Consider the following 23,408-nt stretch of genomic DNA (forward strand, 5'->3'; position numbering starts at 1 on the left):
TGACGCCTTGAAAGAAAAGGGTAGGGCCCAGACTTTTGTACGGCAACCTCTTCCCCAGTGCCGATAGATGGATAACAATGTATTTTGATCAGACTTTGATTTAAACCGAAAAAGTGAGTACAAGTTTGTAAATATAGAGGGGGTTTTAAACTGACACAGTGACAGCTGAGCCGACGATTTGCTGACTCTAAACGGATTTTTTTTTCATCATTGAGTGAAAATGAATCTTCAAAATTGTGATCGGCAGTTACCTCTGCTACTATAGTATTAGTAGGCCTACTATGCTAGAAAACAATGTGTAGATTCCATTTCGTAAAACTAGCAGGAGTCTGGAGACGCTGAGTCAATGAAATCCACAAAAGAACTCGCAAGGTGAATTTATATTTGGCAGTGGATATTTTGCCGGAGACGGCAAACCTTTAGTAAACGTTAGTTTGCCGGATATGCACTGAACATGCGCAGTTACTGTTTTTTTGTACTTAAACATTTTCCGGTGACAAATTTTAGTCTGGCTCCATGCCAATATTAATTATTATCGTTGTATTTTTGTATTAACAAGATGGGAATCAGACCATTTTATAATTTCGGACTTTATTTCCCTTTAAAAAAAATCCTCCAGAGCCACAAATCTGAAAAAGAAAAAGTAATACTCTGCAATAAAATGTTTGAGACATATTAAAATAATAAAAGAAGAATATTCTTATTTATTTGGGGATTGGAAAAAAAAACCTTAACATTGTGGCGGGGGTCAGGATTCGAACTCGGGACATCCCACTCACTAGAGCTAGTGCTTAACCACTGCACCAACTGTGCTGGCTACACAACTTTGGTGGGAATTTAATACATGTTATAATTCAGCCCTATCTTAAAGAGTACAGCGCCCTCTGTTGATATGGATTGCCGCCGGCAAACCTTTAGTAAACGTTAGTTTGCCGGCGTTACCTCCGGCAAAATATACACTACCTTTATATTTTAAAGTTGCGCTGGCAATTGTATTTTTTTTGTAGGCAGAGAAGCTAAACAAAATATCGACTTGGATTTTTGGACGATTTGAATAATAAAAAGCAGATATCTACATTATCTTTATCACTCAGTTTATTGCTGACGATGTTGGGAATGTTTGGGGTTTTTTTTCTCTTGTTATTTTTCCCTTTTGGAACTAAGTTTTGTTTGTTTTCTTTTGTGTTTTAATATTACGCCTAACGTTGGGCGGCGCCGTCGCCAGCTCATTAGTGGGGGGGGGGGGGCCACAATACAAACTAGGGGGGCACACCATTAGCTGGAGTTACCTCGGCCCTATATTTTATCATTCGGTTGTCATATATGACAACCCATAGGGCCGAGGTACTCCAGCTAATTATATATAATTTTTACTTGGGGGGGGGGGGGCTCAGGCCTAAGCAACTACTAAAGAACAGCTTGGTGAACCAATACATGCTGTTTTAATGGTTGAACTGAGTTTATTATTGCCATGACTAACATCTTTCCACTTTATATTTTTAGGCAACTGGGCCTACTCAGACGACGGTCAACGACATCAAATCAACAATCCCGTGATGCCAGAAGAGTCAAGAAAACAAGTAAGTCAACAGAAATAGAAAACAGTGTCCAGAATGGTTTTACATGTTAAATGAGTATTAGGTTGAACATTGGGGCAAAATACTTGGAACTGGGAGTGAGAAGGAAGAAAGCAACTGTAAAAAGTCTCATACTCACAGCAAGAAACATTTAACTGTACTAGTTTTTTCCCCACAGACCAGATTTTCTCCTACTTGATTGTAATTGACTTTGAATCAACTTGCTGGAAGGACAAGAAAAATGTCAGCCAAGAAGTCAGTAAGTAGCCTAGAGTAACATACAGTTGCGGACAATGTTTGAAACTGTCTCTTTTTTTGATAACATATTTAAACATGCAAGTAAACAGAAACCAGTATGACAAAAACCGCAGCAAAAGCAGAAACAGGAACAGCATCACAAGAAACACAATTGCAACAACAGGAGAAACAATCACGGCTATAGAAGCGATTACCACAATACAGACATAAATTACAGAAACAGTAGCAACAACAATGGCAAAAATCTGCAACAGCCCAAAACAAACAGCAGCAGCTAAATAGCAGCATAAAGCAACAACAACAAAATCGCAGCAACTGGAAAACGGTAGGAACAGCAGAAGTATTCTGAAAATGTGGGACTCTCAATACTGTGCAAGAGAGTCCCAAAACTTAAGATAGTGAAAACATACAATACAAGGAAATAGACTGGCACATGAAACAACCAATCCAACACCCCTTTAGTACTGCATTAATCAACTGTGTCAAAAGAAACACCTGGTACCTAGCTCTATTTCTACACATTCTCTATAGTCATGCTACAAGACCACTGAAGGGTCAATCTTTTCAAAAAGTTGGACATGTACCAGTCTAGTCTAAGGCTTCAAATTGAAATCACTTGGCTTGACTCTCAGGTGCAAAATGTTGAAGAAAAGTCTCCTTTAAAAATTGAATTGAGACCTCAAACTTGGCTGGTGAAATACTGAGGACGTTGTCTGTGCCTCATTAAAATTTTGGAGATTTTTGTCTGCCAAAGACTGAGTAAAGTTGGCCTGATTTTGTTTTGCATGTTTTTCTGCACTCAAGGTCCCAGTTTGCAATAGAAGCAGAAGTAAAAAAAACGTGAACAGCAATAACAGTGACAACATTTGCAATAACGGCGGATTTTATGGTCATTAGAAATTCCTTTTGGAGCTTTTTCACTGCTTCTGTAATAATAAATTTAAGCTGACTGATCATTTGATAAAAGATTAATCCTATTTCTTTGACAGTTGAGTTTCCTGCAGTGCTGCTCAACACATCCACCGGTTCCATCGAGGCTGAGTTTCACACCTACGTGCTGCCTGAAGAGAACCCACAACTCAGCGCATTCTGTACAGAACTGACTGGGATAACTCAGGCAAGCATTTCTAAAGAAACTAAACAAATTTGGCTTGCAAAAAATAGAACTTGTTACTTCCAAATTCATTTTCTCAATTACAACTCTTCTTATTTTAAAACAGGAATGTAGGCCTAGATATCAACAAATTTGAAGTCATTAAACATTTGGGGTGTCCTGTGCAATTTTTCATAAAAATAGTTTTAAAAAGTTGCATTTGAGTTCATAGATCGATTGGAACTTCCCATCTTTAGCGTTATCCATGCTGAATATCTTGTGATAGACATGTATGAGCTACCATTGAATTTACCGCACTTTATTTCAAGCGTGTCCGAATGTTGGTTTTCATTCATGTTTGCTTGTCACTTAGCGATTTGACCGAAAGTTCCAAAGATAATTTTATTTAACATCTAGGGAATTTGAAATCACTGTACATTTAAAATATGATATCAAGCAAGTTCATTTCAGATAAAGATTTGAAGTTGGTCTGTTGTGACAAAAATGGTTCAGTAAATATGATTTTTAGTGTACTGTTGACTCTATACCTTTAAAACAAACCAGAACTTTATTTTTGTCTTTTTGCAGGATCAAGTTGAGTCAGGCGTTCCACTGCGTTTCTGCCTCAGCAAGTTCTCCCGATGGCTCACAAAGCAGGAAAATGAGAAGAGTATTGCTTATAACTCTGGAGACGAAGGGAAGAAACTCTGCACATTTGTCACTTGGTCAGGTCAGTTACACTTTCATCTTGTTAAGTTTTGTCAAATTTTCTGTTTCAAAATCCTGACAGATTTAAAAAGGAAAATAGAAATTTATCAAGTCCCACTAAAATTTGAATTATTTCTAGTGTTTTTAAACAGTTTCCAAATTTTTTTCCATGAATTTCTCGCTTTTTGCCAATTAATTTTCGAGCAGAAGCTTTGGTTATGTGCTTGTGAAAATCTCCTCAATTAACCAAGTATCCAACTTTTGTCCAGAGCTCAGCAAACTGAGAGAGAAAAGTTGCGAATGTCATGTTTGGATATTTTAACGTTACATTTTTACAGTGCTAGTATCAATTGACTGTAGCACTCAAAGTTGACAATTTCTGACTAAGAGAATTTTTTTTACAGTTTTTGGAGTTGCCTCTTAAAAAAAATTACAATCAAACAAACAATTGTACTCTTATCTGTTTGGGTTCAAATAGTGTACAGTTTATTTCCACATTATAAGTCCTCCAACCTTTTTCTCCCAATATATCAGATTGGGATCTGAGTGTCTGCCTACACTATGAATGTCGACGCAAGCAACTCCTCAAACCCTCAGCTCTCAATAGCTGGATTGATCTCAGGGCAACGTACAAGGTTGGTGTCGCCCTCTCCACGGACAGGGCATTCTGCCTATTCCATTTTTGATTTTTTATCAGCTACATACTTATTTCTTAGTACGTAACTTAGAAATAAAAATTTAAAAATGACAGAAATACTGTGATGTTCAAAATATTAGGTTCTGTAACATTTTTTTTTTTTGTATTTAGAAAAGAAGTTGCCAATTGTCTTTGATTGTAATTATTTTTTTTAAATGCGCATTTGGTATTTTTTGCAATAATTCAAATCTCTTTTAACTGATATTGATGCAAAAATAAAATCAATAGGCCTATGCGGGGCAAAATAACTACAATTGTGAAATCTAATTTTGTTTGTGTTAGAATTTCTACGAGCGTAAACCCAATGGATTGCACGGTGCTCTGCAGGACGTGGGCATTGAGTTCCGTGGACGCCAACATTCAGGTGACTGCCAATATCCAAATGTTCCCAGTTTTAGTACTTCGCACAGTTTGAAAAATCTGCAGAAATAGAAATGCATTCATAATGTGGATAGTTTTCACATTCATTTGTTTCACACCGGATCAAGGTTTTGTAAACTATTGAACTTTCAGTCATAGTGAGGAATTGAACCATAGATCTCATGCCACGATGACAACATATTCCTCATCAAATACTGATGTTTGATACATATTTTTTTTAATGGGCCTTTTTGGCTCAGTTACAAAAAAAAGTGGCAAAAGTCTTTGAATCTGAACTGGAACATGAATTCTAATGTCAAGTTACAATGGCATGGCTGTACAATCCTGACCCCATGCAAATACTGCTAAACCATTTTGGTAATAAGTGAAGCGTTCTGGCAAAATAAGACAGAACTGGGCAGAGGTAGGTGTTTGCAGGCATTATGAAAAAATAAAATTCTCCTCACAATACTGGTTGTTGCACTTCAATTGGACATTTCATTTATGGCTGTTTACATTTCACATTAATTGACATGTCAAAAACTAAAATACTGAGAAAGAGGCCTTTAAAGTATTGAGTTTTGTATTTGTGAAAAGGAAAGATGCCAACTGTTTCCTTTAAAAAAAAAACCTTTTCTTCCACTCTTTTTATACTATTTCTTTAAAATATGTGTAGTAGCCATATCAAAGATTACAAAATATATCAATAAATCTGAAAATCAAGTAAAAATATCACCCCCATTTGATTTTTTGCATTTTTCTCCACTAAAGCCTGTGCCCAGTTCCATCTCATTTTTGCCAAAACGCCTTACATATGAGTAACACAATTATTTCACTTGCCAAACTTTCACTGTGATGCTGTTAGATCTTTATGCTCAGTGCCTTTCAAGAGCTTGTTAGCAAAACACTTTCACAGCATAGGTGAAATTCGAACCCACAACCTCCTGCTTACTAGTGCAGATGTCTTACCACTCGATCTATGAGCTTGCTGAGATTGCTTGCATCCAGAACATCAGAACACTATGCAATAACAACAAACTCATAAATATGTCTTGCTGTTACATTAATTCACTTGTCACCAATGTCCTTGTGTGTCGTTTGTTTTGATAGGTCTTGATGATGCGAGGAACACGGCCCACCTAGCATGGCGCATGATGTGCGATGGATGCCTCATGAAAATCACACGCACCATGCCAGGGGTAGGCCAACAGAAAGTTTATTCAAGAGCATAATTGCTTATTTTTGTATATATGAGGATTTCTGTCAAACTGATAACTGGGCTTAGGTCCTGATGAGGTTTTGCAGGTAGTAGGAAAGAGAATAACATTTTCCTGACAATACTGTTTGTCGCAGTTCATTAGCAATTTCTCCTTCCGTAATCTTTAAATTTGCAACTTTGAAAACTGCATCATTGTTCATAAGCCGTTGTCAGTGTTGGAAGATTTACAGTCTTTGGTAGCAAACGGGGTATCAAAATGTAGCTAACAAAATTCCCCAAATATCTACACAAATGACGTCATCGTAAGGCGATCAGATTCAAAATTATGACCCCTCCAGTGAGTGTGGACTTTTTTCTTTTTTTTTGCGGTGTTTATTTGTTACTAGTGAAGTGACTGAACAATAGGGAGTAGCCACAACAACCAACCACATGATTTTGCTGCACCCTAGCGGTCTTTGCCTTTATTTAAGTTAATTTGCTGGTTGTGTGTTTTGTACAGTCGAACCCTGATAAGAAGAGCACTGTTTAATACAAGACACTGCTTATTACAAGCAAAAATTTTGGTCCCAAGTCTTTTTCTTTTTCTTACTTTGTTTTCCATTACTGTTAATACAAGGTACCTGTTATGTTTTCACTTGTTTTTGTGTGGTGCTGTGTGTTGTCAATGAGGTAGGTGTTGAGAAAAATATATCACAACTATTTTTGTATTATTATAAATGGTGATATATCAAGTTTCTTCATGGTGCAGCAATAAACATTTTTGAAATATATATCAGGCAATTAACCTATGTTTGAGATTCGTTGTCCATTTGTGGTAGTGTTGTCTGTGTGTCATGCTGTTTGTGTGTCTTTTCTCTGCTGTCAAATATTTTTGTCAAGATACACAAGGCAAAATTGTTTTCACTTAATTATATTACAGACGCAGCAGCTGAAACGAAAACAGACAGCCCAACTTCCAGAACAACCAACAAAAGTACAAGTCAAACAAAACACAGGCAAAGAGAGGCAGGAGCCAGACAGCCTATGTGTGAACACACATAGGGGCATAGAGTCGGAGGACAGACTGATCAGTCACACACAGGGTATCTGTGATGAGTTTTCGCAAAGCGGCAAAATCCGAAACACGTCTTTGTCATCTTCTATTCATTTCAAAATTTGGGAAGATGCCACACAACCGGCGACTGTTCACAGTGTTATCAGACCAGAAACATCTCTCCCCAGCCTTAAAGACAATGAAATTGGCTTAAACTCCAGTAAAAATGAGGGAACAGAGTTCTTCCCGGTGCAGACAAGCCTAGGAGCTAAAATTCAGAGTGAAAACAGAGGCATGAACAAAGGCAAAACGCATGATGCAAAGCTGCAAAGTTTGAACAAAGGAAAACAGGCTTTGTTTGTTAGGAACACCTTCAATTCTAGGAGTAGCAATTGCAACGGTAATATCTGCGGAAATAAAGATGCGTGTAGCAAAAGCGATGTAGGTGAAAATGCACTCCAACATACAGCTTCACATAACTTGGTGAACAAAATTCCAACACGGGTAAAAAGTTTAGTAAACACCACCACCAATGCTGTACCAACAAGGAAGAACAATAAGCAGTTTGCTGGCTCGGCAAGAACAGGCCTGCAATCGACAGTGACTTCTCCTGCATCTTTGCACGGGAGTTCAACAAGTCCTCCTACACCCGTTGTCTTCAAAACTCCATTGAGCACACCCTTACATAAGCAGTCAGTCAAGCCGTCCCCTTCCGATGGGTTCAAAACTCCCTACGCGCCCAGGACTTGTACCACCCCTGGGTCGGGAAGTTTCAAAACACCCACGCAGCCGAGCAACACTTGCACCACACCCTCGCTCATGGGCGGCAAAATCACCCCTCCTATGTGCCAGTGCGGTCGGAGGGCAAAGAGACGCACTGCCCAGTCGCCAGGGCCGAACGTGAATCGGGTTTTCTACTCATGCGCTTCGGGGCGCAGGAGCAGCGAGGCTGGACTTAAAGACGTCACCAACTCCAAAAAAGGGTGCGGCTATTTTAAGTGGGAGTCGATGGTTTTGGCAGAGAAACAACGGTTAGTGGCAACCTCACCAGTTAATCAAGTCAGTCCCTGGTCAGCACAGAGACAGTCGGCAGTGACATCTACTTCGCAACTTAAGAAATCTGCGGCCAAATTTTCTACTTCCAAGACAGTCACTCCAGTTGGCTTTACAGGAAAGAGACTTGGCATAGCCATGAGAGCTGTGCTACGACAGCAGAACCAAGTTTAGCTGTAGATCAGGGTTATAGACTTTAATGAAATAGTCCCTTGTTGATGCAACTACATGTACCATATTGTCACTTTTCGGGACAGGCAGCGCGCATGCTGTATTCATGAAGGGCAGCCATCGGGAAAAAATGTTGCAACCTGACGCCACTTTTTTCTTCATATATCATCTCAATGAAGGTCAGTCATTGCAAAAATGATGATAAGACATGAATCTGGGACTGAGAAACATGTCCAATTTTGTTAGGAAATACCTAGAAAATGTTCTTGACTCTCCATAGACTTTGTACACAACCGCCGAAGTGGCGTCAGGTTGCAACATCTTTTCCCAGCCATCTTTCAGCTTCAGAGTAGAAAAATGCTTGAGAATACTTTTTCTTCATTTTTTGTTGCTGCATTAAAATATGGCTGTTATGCAAAAAACAGCACGTATGATGCCTTTTCCAAAACATGGCAGTAAAACTACATTCGGAAAAAAATGTTCCAACCTGACGCCACTTTTTTCTTCAATGAAGGTCAGTAATTGCAAAAATGGTGATAAGACATGAATCTAGGACCGAGAAACATTTCCAATTTTGTTAGGAAATACTCTCCATAGACTTTGTACACAACCGCTGAAGTGGCGTCAGGTTGCAACATTTTTTCCCTACATTCTTCCAAACCATTGACAGGCATGCAACTGGGAAGTCACAAAAAAAGAGGAAATTCAAATCTTTCCCAGACTTTGTACAGTGTTTTTCTATTTTCAATGGCACACATTGGAAGTCAAAAAAGAGGAAATCAGCTGATCCGAGGAAAAGTTGCATGCCTGCATTGAGGAATAAGGTGTGCAAGTAAAATTAGACTTTGCATTGGAATTGAACTGAAGGGAGCACGAGGCAAGTGAAAGGTGTATGTACTTACGTTTTGCTGATCCACATCTACAGTTGTTCATCCATTTCTTTTTTGTACTTCTCTTGAATGCCATCAAAGATTGAAAAACACAGCAGTGGCTCTGGTAAAAGCGTAGAATTTCCTCGTTTGTGACTTCACAGATAATGATATCTGCATTTACCTTTGCGAATGGTTTAATTTATACCATGGAAGGAGAGTTTTTGACTCACAGGCTGGTCTCAAAAGCTCTCTGTTGTGTTCTCAAGGGAGGGTTTGGGAACCAGTCCAGGGCTCATACCATGCTGGTTCCCATACACTGCTGTCTTAATACATTAACAATCACTGCATACCAGGGAAGTGACCAATAGATCCTTTGCTAATTTTATTTCAGCGACGAAAAAGCAAATTCTATTTCATCGACACAAATGTTGTATTAAACTCAATGCTATTCCAAGCATTCTTTATTTACAACACACTAACTGTACATGCACATGTACGTTACTACCATTTGTACTACCACAAAGAATATTTACATTGTTTTCCCTGTGAAGGTTTGAGTTATCCAGAGAATTTGAAAATTGGAACAGACAAATTAAACTTTTGCCATTTCTATTTAAAAGTGACACTGTTTCAGCAAAACTTATAATCCTCACGCAGGATTTTGGTTAATTGGGACAAGTTTTCCACCAAATTTTGCTTTCCTTACAAGATAGTTATATACAGTACATAATAATCGTCCCTATTTTTTATCAAGTCATGTAAATAATTGATAATAATTTGTAGCATGCAAAAAGTAACAAACTTTTTCAGAAGAACAGCCCATATTCCAATGTCACTTATCAACCAATTTATACAATGTATGTAAGACTTCTAACAAAAGCCAAGGCGTGTAAAAATTATTTCCAAGCAAACTTGAATCCTCTGTCCTGATTGGGCGATCCATGGCAACCAACTGTGCTACATTATACCACAGTCCATACCGTACTCCACGTATCGTGCTAGTCCAATATGCGCGCACCATTCCTGCTGCAACTGTGAACAGTTGGTGTACAGCTTGCTTGGCCCAACTTTACTGTGCATCAAGTTTGCTTGAAGTAAAATGTCAGTTATAATATGATTTAGTTTTCATTGCTGATGGGACACAACTAAGAAAGTAAGTATTTTCATATATTTGTTTCAACCCAATGTAAAAAGAACACAGTTTTTTCCAAAACTGAATTTACTTGAGGTAATAAGATTTAAGAATATATTTATTGTATTGAAATATGACGCTGTGTAGAAACACCATAAACATGTGCTGGGTAAATAAGATTTACTTTTTGAAATTCTAACGATTTCATCACATGAAGATCAAGGATCATATTTCAAAGATCCACATTTGAAATAAAACTAACCTGAAACATGTCTGAATAGATCTATTTTTTAAAATATTTTGAAACGATATTACTGTCTGACATTAAATGGCATGCATTTGTCCATTACAGTCAACTTGTACAGTTGTGTCATTTTTCATTCGTGTTGGTACGGTAAAGAAACAAGTTTACTAGTAACTTCCTTGGCATCATCCATTATCTCTGCTGTATGCTAGCAAAATACATCAATTAATACAAAATAATAACAATCAATCACTGTGCTACACCAATGCCATATATCTTGGGCAAATTGTTGGCAATTAAGCTTCCTGTATACAGTAATAGCGGTTTGGATGTATGGTCTGAAGAACATATTAAACTATGGCAATATTAGGTGTTCAATTTTAGAGTTAGGGTTTGAAATGACCAGTTGTTTACAAAAAAAACCCAGGAAGTACTTGAAACTTGGGATTTATTGGAATGAGCTCATCAGCTCCCTGTGTGTTGCAGGCCTAGTGGTCACCGAGTATTGTGATGGGATTAGCCGCCTCAAACGCTTCTATCAAATCCTTGTGGTATACATCAATCTAAAGGAGAAAAGAAGTCTTTATTTTGTAGAAATCAAAAACAGTTTGATGGGAAAACGCAACTGTCCAAGCATTTATTATTTGAGTTGTTTGCAAGCAAAATTGAAAGGAACTACCCATTTTTACATTTATCAAAAAACTGAGTATCGAAGGGGAAAAATCATTAATGAGGACCTAGTGAGGACTACATTTTTCTACTGAAGTCTGATCTGTGGTAAGCATCATCTATACAGAAAACACTTCTTAATTCAAAGTTTTCTTGGAAATTCCCAATATATATAATATTCACAATCCACAAAATTCACAGGAGAGACGGAGGGACAGATTCTTTTTTTTTCTTTTTTTATACATATGCTGGCTAGTCTCCAGTCCACTGTTTTTGTTATCTTCAAATTTCCAATTATTTTTGCGAGTTATGGCACTGTCTCTAACTCAAAGTATATGAGTTGTGTGGGACACAATTTTCGTTAAATCTGAGGCCTAAATAACATGGGTTGTCTGTTAAAACAACCACCAACGCTGCTGAATATTGGCTGCAACTTGCCCCACTCCTATGCAAATAAGTCATGGAAGAGTGAGTGTTTGTACTTACACTTTGTAGCATCTCTGAGTAGTTGGCTCTGGCAGTGTTCATCTTATCGTCGTGAACATTCTTAGCTTCGGCCAACTGTTGAATGGACACAAATTAGCCAAGTCATCAAATTAATTCTGTGCCTTCAGTCCAAACTGAAGTTTTTGTTTTTACTTGGGCCAAAATTAATATATGTGGGGAGTAGAAGGACCCTTAACGTAAGATAGTTGCAGGACATTAAGGTGACATTTTCATGCAATTTCATTTAAATATGAAGTGATACTGCAGTGTCATTCAACAACATGCATTCAATTTGTTTAATTAGTTATTCTTTTTGGGGGTGTATTGCGTAGGGTAAGCATATTTACAATGGTTATAGATGCTTTAACCCAGAGGTCGTTCTCAAAACTCTGCTTGACATACTGCATTCAACTTTAGTCTATATTATCTTCTAAGAATCTCAAAGTTGCGTTCTTTGTGCTCTTCAGCAAATTCAATTATTTTCTATAAATAAATTTTCCACTTGTATGTTTTATTCCGACCGAACCCCCAGCCCCCCCCCCCCCCTCAATTTTCTCCCCTTATTTTGACGTCTGCAACACTCTGAAAACAAGTTTTGTTTTTGGCACAAATTGATCCGCTTTGCGAGCAGACTGGCTCCTGGGCCGTAAATTATTGATACTGAATGCGGGGCGGGAACCAGCCTATCCCTCGAGAATGTCTCCTTGTCAATGTCTCATTGAAAAGTGAATAACTTTTGTATTGCTAGAAAAAATAGCAAATATAGAAACTGAATCGGGATGAAACTCGAAAGATTTTTCGGGATGAAACTTGAGGATAGTACGGGAACGCAGCTGTGTAAGTGTGGGTGGATAATGGATGTCACTGGGAAATCCACGTATGACAGGACAAGCAATGCCTTACCTGTTGTCTGACTTGGGTTTTCTTGTCTTCTATAGCAGAGATCTGATCCATCTTCTTCTGCTGCTTCTGTGAACAACTTGCAAGATTACTGCGCAAAGGAAACACGAGTGGAAAACATTGAGGTTCTCTTGTTAAAAGAAGGTTTCTCAGAATGTTAGAAGGTTTCTCAGAATGACACAAAAATGCTGTGGATATCACACGCAGATGCAGATTAAGTCAATCTCGCTGCTGAAAATAGAAGCAATCCCTCAGCAGAGACAATGAAAGCATTGTCTTGATACTTAAGTTTGTAAAACACTGATACAAAGTATTGATTGTGATACGCGCTGTATTAAATACAATCAAGCCAGCCAACCCCGGCAATCTTGTTGGTCGCGAAGTAAGACGTCTGCACTAGTAAGCAGGAGGTCGTGGGTTCCCAGTCAAGCAAATTTGTGAATTGTTCTCACTAGCTCTCAGACAGCACTGAGTTTATAAAAAAATTGGTGACGGGCAAAACCCAATATTGGAATCCCTTTCCAGTCAATAAATATTTGTTAAAAAATAACACAGGTTTCCCTTAAAGGTATAGTCCATCATTTGTAATTTGAAGCAACAAAAGTGCTCAATATCTGAAGAAAGATGCTGAACAACCAATTTGATAAATTTTCAGCTCAGCTTCAGCTGCATTTTTCAAGAAAAACAACATTCTAGGATCTCGATTTCAAATCAAAAGTTGCTGAATCATGTTTTGAATTGGGCCTGAATCCAGCGTCCGAGACACGTTCTCACTAGCCGATTGCAGCTACGCGATGTCGTGCACTGATCCGACGAATTATAGCAACCGCGCACACGTGTGCGTCGTGCCAATGCTTGCGCGCGCTTCGCCGAATAACAAAACGAACTACAAATTTGAATTTCCTACGGTGCTTCTTAAGACGCACCGTTGGAAAGGCCTTCTTTTGTTGATTTCTTCAAAATGACAGCTTGCCAGAAAGGGAGTTTAGTCCCCTTACTATCTTTCAACCAAGTATGTTTTTTAACAATAATTACGCCAGTAATACTTTTTGGATAGCTGCAAATGATGGACTCTGGCTTTAAGCTGGCCTCAGGTCGACGGAACCGTCGGTATCAAGCACAAAAGTTATGCTCACGTCACATAACTGAGAAATCGGGTTATTGTCATGGAACAAGCGGCATCTTGACACAGAATAATCGCAACCATGCTCACGTAACTCACGACGTGACAATGATGCACAATAAAGAAGATCCATAAATACACACAATCATAACTTCACACATGTGGACTACGATTGATTCCTGCCCGTCAGGCACACGTTCCATCGCTGTGTCGAAGTTGAAATTTTTCAACCACTCCGACTGTTGATTGTTTTTTAGTGTACACTGATGACAATCATCTAAATATTCGCCAAAAAAAAATTGGCGACTTCAAAGGTTCTTGACGGTCACAGCTCAGGCGTAGCTTGATCCTGAAAAGTCAGTGGCTGACTGTTTTGTGTCGTTGCAAGGTCAACGTAGGGGCAGCTTTAATTATTGATACAAATAAAATCGCAAGACACAGTTTGAAATTTTTGGTTACCTTTCCATGGCTGTGATGGCTTCTCGGATGTCTTCCTTGCTCCGTTGATGCTGGAGCTGAACCTTAGCCACCTTGTCTTGTTTAGATTCCAGCTGTCTGTTCAGCTGAGCCTCTTTAGCGGTCAGGTCTCTCAGGGCGTCCTTCTGGCTCAGGATGTGATCGCGGACCTTCTCAACTTCACCCTTGGCATCCCTGTAGAACAAGAGAACAAAATGAAAACAGGTCTTAATTTGCAGAAAATTATCAACTAGATTTCAGTAAGGGCCCGTTTCAATTCATATCCAGGATGAGTTCCGGACAAGTTGTGGGTGGAATCATTCACTTTGTCCAGAAGAAGCTCTGTATCTGTCCCAGACGTGTTTCGGGGAAATTTTCATTAGCAACTGCTTGACTCATCAATACTGATAACTTCATTGCAGGAAGATTGCGGGGAAGTTGTTCAGAATCCTGCAACTTATACCCGATACAACGTCCGCAACTTGTCCAGAACTCGTCTCGGATATGATTTGAGATGGGCCCTGAAATATCTAGTAGACTACGGGGCTGTAATTTAACTGGATCGGAAGTCTTATTACTAAACGAGCAGGGTGAGATTTGTCAGTATTTTTCCTGTTTTCAGGTTTTCTTTTGAAAATCCCTTTGAAATCTTCTATTTGTGAGATTTTACCATACAGGTCTCTATACCTATAAAGGTTTACATAGGACCAAAAATTGGTATTTTAAGGGGTGACTTTAGCAAATTATACAAAATTAAAGAAATCGTCTTGTTCTAAAGTAAGCTCGAAAAGTCAGAAAGTTTGGACTGGTATTTTGTATACCCTGACTTTTGTGCGAATGAAAGTTTGCTTCGTCACCGGGTCCCCCATAGACTAATGTGCATTTATCTGCCGTTGTTATCCTTAAGTAAATATCTTTGAATGTTGTTAAGCACATTCGTAATTGGAATAATAATTTGGCTTATGATTCTGAAATTTCAAAATAGATAACTTCTTCCTACTTTTGTTTTTCCAGTTCCGTGTTAATGGCCGTCAGCAGCTTGACTCCTTGCTCCCCTGCCTCACAACGCTCCAACATATTCTCCTTCTGGCTGCTCAGCTCCCGTAACCTCTGACCTTTCTCCTCTGTAGCCTTCTTCCCAGCCGCGATGGCATTGTGCATGCGGGCCATGTCCGTCTTGATCCGCTCGGGGGACTGGATGATTTGGGGGCGGAGCTTGTTGCAGGCTTCCCGGGCCTTGAGGGCATTGAGCTTCAGTTGCTCCTTTAAAAAAGGAATCAAGTTGAAGTGTTTTATTACAAACCAAGGCTGTGATGGAGGCAAAGCTGAGATGATAGCCACGGTTTCAGAAGTAGGTTAGACGGCTTGTTAAAGTTAAGCTGTGCCCAAATCACTTGGCTACGGCCAGCAATATTACACGAGTCTATGGGAAGTGGCTTCAGCCGCTAGCCAGTGGCTTCCATTCGAGAGAGAGTTATTCCCATTCGTAGCCAATAGACCTTTATCGTGCTGCCACCATTTCAGTCATGTTCCCTGTATCCAATAACAGTACTGAATGATAATGTTTTTTGTGCAAAAAGGAACCAGACTGTTTTTCCTTCCAGTCTCGCTTTGGTTGCGTTGATTTGAATGGGAAAAATCAAGATGGCCTCAACATGATAATGGTCTATTGATTCGAACACAGCCTCACCATTGGCTAACACTTGCCAGGAAACGTTTTAGAAATGTGACCCCTTGTTACTACATGAGATGGTTTGCTACGTCCACAGCTAAATAAGCTGTTTTGTTGCTACAACTTTAGTTTTGACTTTGAAACACTACAGTATAAAATATTCAAAAGCTATATAGCCAAAATCTTGGATATAACTCTGTCCACTGTGACTTTCGACCTAGCTAATTATTGAGTTATGGCCAATTCAAAAAAGTGCTGATATTGTCATTTTGTCCACGGTCTTAATTGTCATTTATTAGGAATGTAATGGATTTGGGGTAAGGGTAGTTTTGCTTTCTATTATTATTTAATCTATCTTTCTTTATTACATGGTTCTTGTTATATTTTTAATTTTTTTGAACAATGGTCATTTCTCCTTTTGGAAGAAATGGTAGTCCTGAAAATGACTGTTTGGTAACATCTTAGATGTTGTTCTGTTCTGCTCTGCCCTCAACTTGGTAGCCGCTTTCACGGATGCACGTTTCACCCCATGTTCTTCTTGCGGCAGTTAATATCAGTCGACGTGGACAAAATGAAAATGTGGCACTTTGTTTTTCCATTGGCCAGTACACACTAAATATGTACCAGATTGGAAAGATTTTTTTCGTTGTTGAAAGCTCATGAACTATACTCTCTAAATATGTAGAGATATTTGCAATGTACATTTTAAAAACTGTGAAGAAGAGGGTGCTTTAGGGGTTCGGGGGCTTTTTTTGGGGGGGGGGGAGGGGTTAGACACCCTGTAGATGAAAATGGCACTGAATGACATTAATCTTCATAAATTCAAGCCCTCACAAGATTTTGATTCAACCCGAACCTTACACGGTTGAACGTACCAATCTTGCCGTTTTCTCTGAGCAGCTGGTCTTGATCTGATGGATGCCCTGCTGTAGCGAGGCCTGTTCCGCTTTGTAGCCATTCATTGTCGTCCCAAGCTCGTCAACCTTGGCAGACATCTACAACGATTCCAATATCAGACAACAAACAGCTTTATGAACATAACAGTTTTGAAATAATGACTTCAATAAAATAAATTTATTGCAATGAAAACTGATCACACAAATTTGAAAATTTGAAATGTTAAACTTATATACGCCTTGAGGTAAATTAATATGGAGTTTGTTGATGATGACTGATTGAATGAATGAAAGGAAACACCATGTGGGAATACATTTCTCAAACTAAAGAGAATGGTTCTTAAAAGAACCAGAGGTATAAACTCGACGTTCCTGTCAGTATGCTCTGACCGTCTTCAGGAGAGTGCCTAAACTCTAAGAAAGTAAACAAAGTACCAAATGCGAAATTGAGGAAGTGGTACTTATGTGTTTACTTTCTTAGTTTAGGCACTCTGAGCAAGACTGGTCATGTGACGAGAGCCCATTTGGGGACATTTCCTCACATTTCCAAGATTTTTTTCGAGATGTGTCTTAGTTTATCGCCTGCGACTATCCTACCTCTTTGACGAACACTTCTTTCTCGGCTTGGTTAGCCTTGATGGTGTTTATTTGGGATTTCAGCTCATCGATGCGTCTCAGGTAGTGATCATGCTGCTCCTTCACGCTATCCTGTAGATGATCAAACTAGGGATTAATGTCTGATATGCTTAGCCAAAATCAGCTAAGAAGTAGCTACTGGACTTGTGCGTTCCAAGCCTCACTTTTAATTTTGTTTAAAATGTGGCTAACAACATTTGAGTATGTTTAAAAGGAATGTACAACATTTGCTTTTTGCTGCAAGTTTCAGAAATGAATGGATTTGGAGGATTAGTATGTTATAGAAAATATTGTTAAACTGACTTGTTTCACGGTTTGGGCTTGTAGATGCTGGAAAAACCAAGAAATCTTGTTCTTGTAGTCTGGTTCCCTGACCCCACTTAAGATGAAACGGAGCAATTAATACACTTTGGGGAATTGTAAGGTCGGAGAATCAGTCTAGCAGGCTTGTACACCTTCAAAGGTGTGTAATCATTTGCAAAGAAAATCAGAATAACTAAATATGAAAAATTAGGAACAGTTTTTAAAAAAGGCCAGTTTTCTCTAACGCTGGTCGGCGACCAGCGTTGGAAAAATACACTTTTTCTTGAAAATGTCAGCACACCAGGAGCCACGATTTTAAAGGATGTTTTAGACTATCAGTCCCTAACAATTCAGTGGGGTATTTCATGATAATTTGATCATTTCGTTTTTTGATGTTTGCAAATGTTGTATCTTCCCTTTAATTAAAATTTCTTAATTATTCTTCAGAGCAGACTGGTGTGATGAGCTTCAATTTCATTGCTTTCATTTCCATCGCAAATTCCAAAAAAAAATGAAGAGTTTATCATGCTTTCAATTTAATATGGCGGACTCGTAAATAATTAAAGTCTGTGTCTAGGTATTTTAAATACCATTTGTAACATACACTAGAGAGTTAAGTTTGGAAATCAAAATTTAGATTTTTAAAAGTTTCGTTTGCCCCAAAATATAGGTATTAAAATTCCCTCCACAATGATTGGGCATAGTTTGGCCTTCAAAATACATTCCAGAGCTTTAATGGTGAAAAAGAATGGATGGGAAGTCTCTGATGGGTAGTTGAATGGGTAGGCTATTCATGAACCATGCAAGAAGACTGCTAGAACATACCACATCAGCTCGGATTCTCTCGTAGGTCTCCAGACGTGCCGTCTTGAACCGGCAGAAGTTAGCTACTGCGCTCACCATGCGCATGGTACGCTTGGGCTCTGAAGAGAAATTAGATGTTTAATTAAATAATTACCCCCAAAAAATGCTACCGAAAAACAAACTCAGGCAAAACATTTGATCATCTTGTTTTGAAATATGGAGAGCAGAAAACTTGGTTTTCAGTAAAGTTATAGCTGTGATTATTGAACAGAGACAAAATGTGCTGTTGGGGGAAAGAAAGATGAAACCAAGTCCTTTTTTGGGGGCAGGATTGAGGTAGCTTAGGGGCTATACAATCCACTTTACAAAGTACAAAAAAGCGTGCCAAAAATGGGTTTTGTGGAAGATTGAGTTTAGAAAGGTTAAGGAAAGCTTGATTCAAAATGTCAAGGCGTTGAGGCTTACAAACCTTTCTTTTGTTTGTAAACATTGAGTGCCATTTTGCATGGACTGCCAAAAGGGCATAATTTTAAGCCTAGCTGGCGACAAAATTTGCCCAAAACAATGCATATTAATTAACACCCTCATAATGTAAGACAGAGACATTTTTTTACTAAGTCTCGATTTTAATCATGCGCGTCGATCTTTTTTTTTTCCAAAATGTTCCGCGGTAGCTCCAACAGCGCCCTCTATTTCCGCAACTCCTCAATTTTTTTTACCAAAGAGCACCAAGGAATGGGAAATTGCACCAAGCAAATGATCGAAAGCACCAAGGCAAATTATGGAGGACACCAATGTACATGAGGACACCAAAAAAGCAAAATAGTACCCCACCTTGTCTGTACAATCCAAGCTTGAAAAAAAAAAAAAGGCCCCCCCCCCCCAAAAAAAAAGCCGCGTGGCCGCGTCAATTCCGGAACTTTGGTCTGACCAGAGACCGAATATTTTTTTGGGGGGGCCTAACATTCAGAGATATGTTTGGAAATATTAATAACTATTCTCCAATTTTGCAACATTGGCCTTCCATAGTTTTGGCAACCAGTGGTAAGCGAAAAATCACCACGGGTTGACAAAGAAAGATGTACACAACACTAGGTTACCAGAATGCCAGCTAAACATCTAGCTTAAGAATATGCTTACTGGGTTTGAGAAATTGAGGGGACATGGTGAGCATTTGAAGTCAATGAAAATTTGAAGGTTTTTTTGGTAAATATACTCACTTGGACAGGTGAGATCCTTCAACTTGAAGTCGTGTACATCACATGCTGTCATGAAACGAGCCCTGCACGGACATTAAGATTAATGATCAAAATGTTAATGATTACATCAAAATTGAACAAAGTGTCCTATCCGCTCCGTTCACAAGTACCCCTCACCGGCAAAGGAAGTACAGTTGGGGGTGACCGACCAACGCCATCTTGCCCGACTGCAATTCATTTACCGTAAAGCGCGGCCACTGCGTGTACATAGTACAAATCCCCTGGTCACACACAAGGAACGGTGCGCGTCAACCAGCGAAATGTCCCGACATGGGACATCGTTGCTAGGTAAAAGGGCGCCCTCTTTCATCGGCACACGGAAATAAACGTTTAAAATGTCCTTATTCTAGTGGCGCCAGTACAATTTACTTCAATTGGTGCCTGATTTTATGAACTCTTTTGAGTACATCGCAAAAATATAAAATCAACATCCATGCTATTTATACAGAAGCAGCATTCTTCAATTAAAGAAAAAATATTTATTTGAAAAGTTTGGTGTGCATTGTGCACCCGTTCACGGATGTGAAACTGATTGCAAACAAAATTTGGACAAACTATATTCAAATAGGGGCAGTATTTGAAAACGATGATCAGCCAACCATTGTTGGAAATTCATACCAAACATTCCACTTTTCTTGAAAATGACAGCACACCAGGTGCCATGATTTCACAAGACACTTGAGACTATTATGTCTTTTAATGTTTATATGTTGTTTTTTATTGTAAAAAAATTGATGTAATTTAGCCATTGGCTACAAGTTCAATTTCAATAAACCAACAATAATAAAATAATAATATTAAAGTAAGGTATGTCATAACAATTTGGTAGTTTTGTTTTTGTGATGTTTGCAAATGTTGTATATTAACTTCAAGACTAGACGATATGCAAATGACTTTTGATCACTTTTGATAAACTGCATGACAATACTGATTACTGAAATGTCTTTTTGTTTTTCAAATTAAAAAAAGTGTCACTTACATGACCATGGCCAAGTTGATGAGCGAGATATTTTCATCGAAAAATTCTGGGTAAGAAATCTGCTGGACGGCTTCAAAGTGAGGCTGAATGATCTTCTCCTGACGAATGTTCATTTCTGACTCCAGAATTCTGCGATAGAGAATCTGCACTCGATGCGGCTGGGGGAAAAAAGTCATCAATATCAAAAATGTAATCCAAATATAAGACACAATGATGGAAAATGTGAAATGATCATCCTTAATTATAAAGATGGTGGATAATTAGGATGAGGATGATAATTATTGATTGAGGATGGGCAACTGCATCACATATTCTAAGATTTTATTGGTCACTTTTGTGTTGCGATGAATAATTCTTTTCATGGAAATTTGAATGGCTAACTCAAAGTGAACAGTACATGCAGAATTGTTCAACTTCCGGAGTGTGCCAGCATTTCCAGAGATACCTCATTGGCAACGCATGCAAACTCCAGAGACTTCCAGAGTTTCCCAAACGAATGGTAATACGAAATTTGATCAGCTAACTCACAGTGAACAGATGCAGAATTTTTCAACTTCCGGAGTGTGCCAGCATATCCGGAATACCTCATTGGCAAAGCATGCAAACTCCAGAGACTTCCGGAGTTTCCCGAACGAATGGTAACTCTTTACCTGTGGGTTCTTGAAGTCCTCCTCAGTGAGGTTCAGATCTTCAAGCTGCAGCTCCACACGCAGCCAGGCTATCAGCTCATCGATGGGAAGAATCGGGAAGCGGAAGTTGGATGCCATCTCGAGTCTCGACCGAGTCCGTTTATTCTGATTTCATCAACTAATATTAATAGTTAATGAATAGTTAAGAAATAAATGTCATTAATTCAAACATACATGGAAAGCGGTTTGCAATCAGGGAAGAGGTTGAAGTTTGATGCCATCTTATCTGCTACGTTTTATTCAGCATGACATTCAGTCAAATTACATTAACGGAAAGATTTCCATATAAAAATCTCCAAAGCCTCAGGTTAGAAAAGGAAAAAAATTTGAGTGCAAAACTGAGAGGCGAACCCGCAACCTCGCGGTGCAAAATCCTACGCTCTATTGACTGAGCTGTCGCACTGCTCGCTTAAACGTGGGGAAACAAATAATTTTATACCTGCGTGCATATCAAAAAAGTATCGTAGAGAGCGCTAAACAACGGCTGCCGTAACGATAGCCACTTCGTTGTTTTTTATTTAGAAAATTATTAGTACTTAGGCCTACAATATTTAGAACTTGAAACATATTTTTATAAACAATGATACATGTATGTTATTAACTTGTATTGCATGCACTGCAAATGGCATATAAATTGTAACAACCTCAGATTTGATGAGTGTTGCACTGCATACAGTGCAGAATTACCGCACTGCACATAATGCAATGTGGCCATTGTTGGAATGGAAGGATTGCAAATTTCGAGCATTTTGAGCAACGATAAATTTGGCAAGAGAATGTCAAAGATTTATGCACACACTGCTTTAGAAACTATTCCAACTGTTACTAGAATTTCAATGTTTACCAACCCTACCTAACTACCCTGCTTGTGGTTTGCTTATGTCACACAATAAAGCAGTATTTGTGATTTCAAACGGGGCTACTTACGTTAGCAGCTTAGCGTTTCTCTCCCCCTTTCGTATTTACCGGTCGTTCACTCTTCGGCCCTTGAGGGCGCTCTTTCTTTTTAAGGGGAGATAATAATAACACTTGTATCAGCTGAACGCGGACGAGGTTTACTACACCGCGCAGTTCTTCTATGATTAGTTTTTTACGAAGGGGGGGGGACGATGATAAACGAAATATTAAAGAGAGGTAATAGCAACAATCGTTGCAGAGAATGATCTCTACAACAACTTTCGTGCAGGCAATTATGATATGAATTATCGAGGTTTTCTGATCCGTACTTTGTCAGTCGCTAATGAATTATGGCGGGGGGCGATCTTCAACTGTACATGGTTTCAACAACCGTTTTACGTTGTAGAAGCCGCTGTTCGTATTGTAAATAATGTTACCTTGATCATACCACTCCTTTATTTGTTAAACCTAACATTCTTGAAACTGAATGATCTCTACCACCACCGACTAGGTCATGTTTAAATATACTCACAAATATGCTCCCTCAAATTTTTGATCATCATTCTCATTTACTTAATTCTTCTCAGTATAGCGTATCCAGCTTTGGATGTCGAGGGGGGGGGGGGGGCAACCGCACATCCGCGCCGAAATGTAGACTTTTTTATCCGGACACTTTGCCTCCGTAAAATCAAAAAGCGGGGGGGGGGGGGGGGGGGGGGCTGTTGAAAATAGGGGCGCTCTTCAAAACTTACCATTATTATGCAAACTGCAAATTATATACCCATTTTCACGGCGCATTGTAATGGTTTTTGAGCGGGTTTTCTTTTTGGGGATTGATGTCAGAACTCTCTAACCATTTATTGAAATAATTGCTGAACAACAAATGTTGCGAAGAAAATCCGCCAGGGGGGCAGAGTGCTCCCTCTGCCTCCCCTCTGGATACGCCACTGCTTCTTCTGTTCATTCATACGTAGGTCAATCGAAATTTATGAGACAAAACAGAGTTTCTTTTTTTAGAAACAGACCATTTCAACTAGGTGTCATATCCTGGAATGAATTCAACATCGGATTAATAGATTCGGTACTTCTCAGTGTGGTTTCATTTGTCAACAACAACAATTGGAAAAAAAATCGATCATCAATATACTTATACACCTACTTAAAACATTTTCTTTTCTGATTTGCTTAGTCAGTATTTTACATAATTGTACCGGGTCTCGCT

The 23,408-nt window shown here is 38.9% G+C and overlaps 2 protein-coding genes across 2 annotated transcripts; one reads left to right on the forward strand and one right to left on the reverse strand.

The window, feature by feature from the left end:
* The first annotated feature begins 114 nt into the window (after nt 1–114).
* Nucleotides 115–8,291, forward strand: LOC119738337 (ERI1 exoribonuclease 2-like). The gene is made up of 9 exons (XM_038213187.1): nt 115–372; nt 1,504–1,580; nt 1,756–1,836; nt 2,825–2,952; nt 3,517–3,658; nt 4,171–4,271; nt 4,616–4,697; nt 5,804–5,892; nt 6,832–8,291. The coding sequence occupies exons 1-9, from the start codon at nt 347–349 to the stop codon at nt 8,170–8,172; spliced, it is 2,067 nt and encodes a 688-aa protein (XP_038069115.1). The 5' UTR covers nt 115–346; the 3' UTR covers nt 8,173–8,291.
* A 1,178-nt stretch (nt 8,292–9,469) lies between these two features.
* Nucleotides 9,470–22,269, reverse strand: LOC119738339 (kinetochore protein Nuf2-like). The gene is made up of 12 exons (XM_038213189.1): nt 22,217–22,269; nt 21,251–21,407; nt 20,601–20,758; nt 19,583–19,644; nt 18,384–18,481; nt 17,217–17,327; nt 16,599–16,718; nt 15,052–15,314; nt 14,055–14,246; nt 12,476–12,563; nt 11,573–11,647; nt 9,470–10,980 (listed from the first exon to the last, which is right to left on the reverse strand). The coding sequence occupies exons 2-12, from the start codon at nt 21,365–21,367 to the stop codon at nt 10,906–10,908; spliced, it is 1,359 nt and encodes a 452-aa protein (XP_038069117.1). The 5' UTR covers nt 21,368–21,407; nt 22,217–22,269; the 3' UTR covers nt 9,470–10,905.
* Nucleotides 22,270–23,408: the final 1,139 nt, after the last annotated feature.

Source organism: Patiria miniata, unplaced genomic scaffold (genome assembly GCF_015706575.1).
Source record: "Patiria miniata isolate m_02_andy unplaced genomic scaffold, ASM1570657v1 HiC_scaffold_3, whole genome shotgun sequence".
Taxonomy (NCBI): Eukaryota; Metazoa; Echinodermata; class Asteroidea; order Valvatida; family Asterinidae; genus Patiria; species Patiria miniata.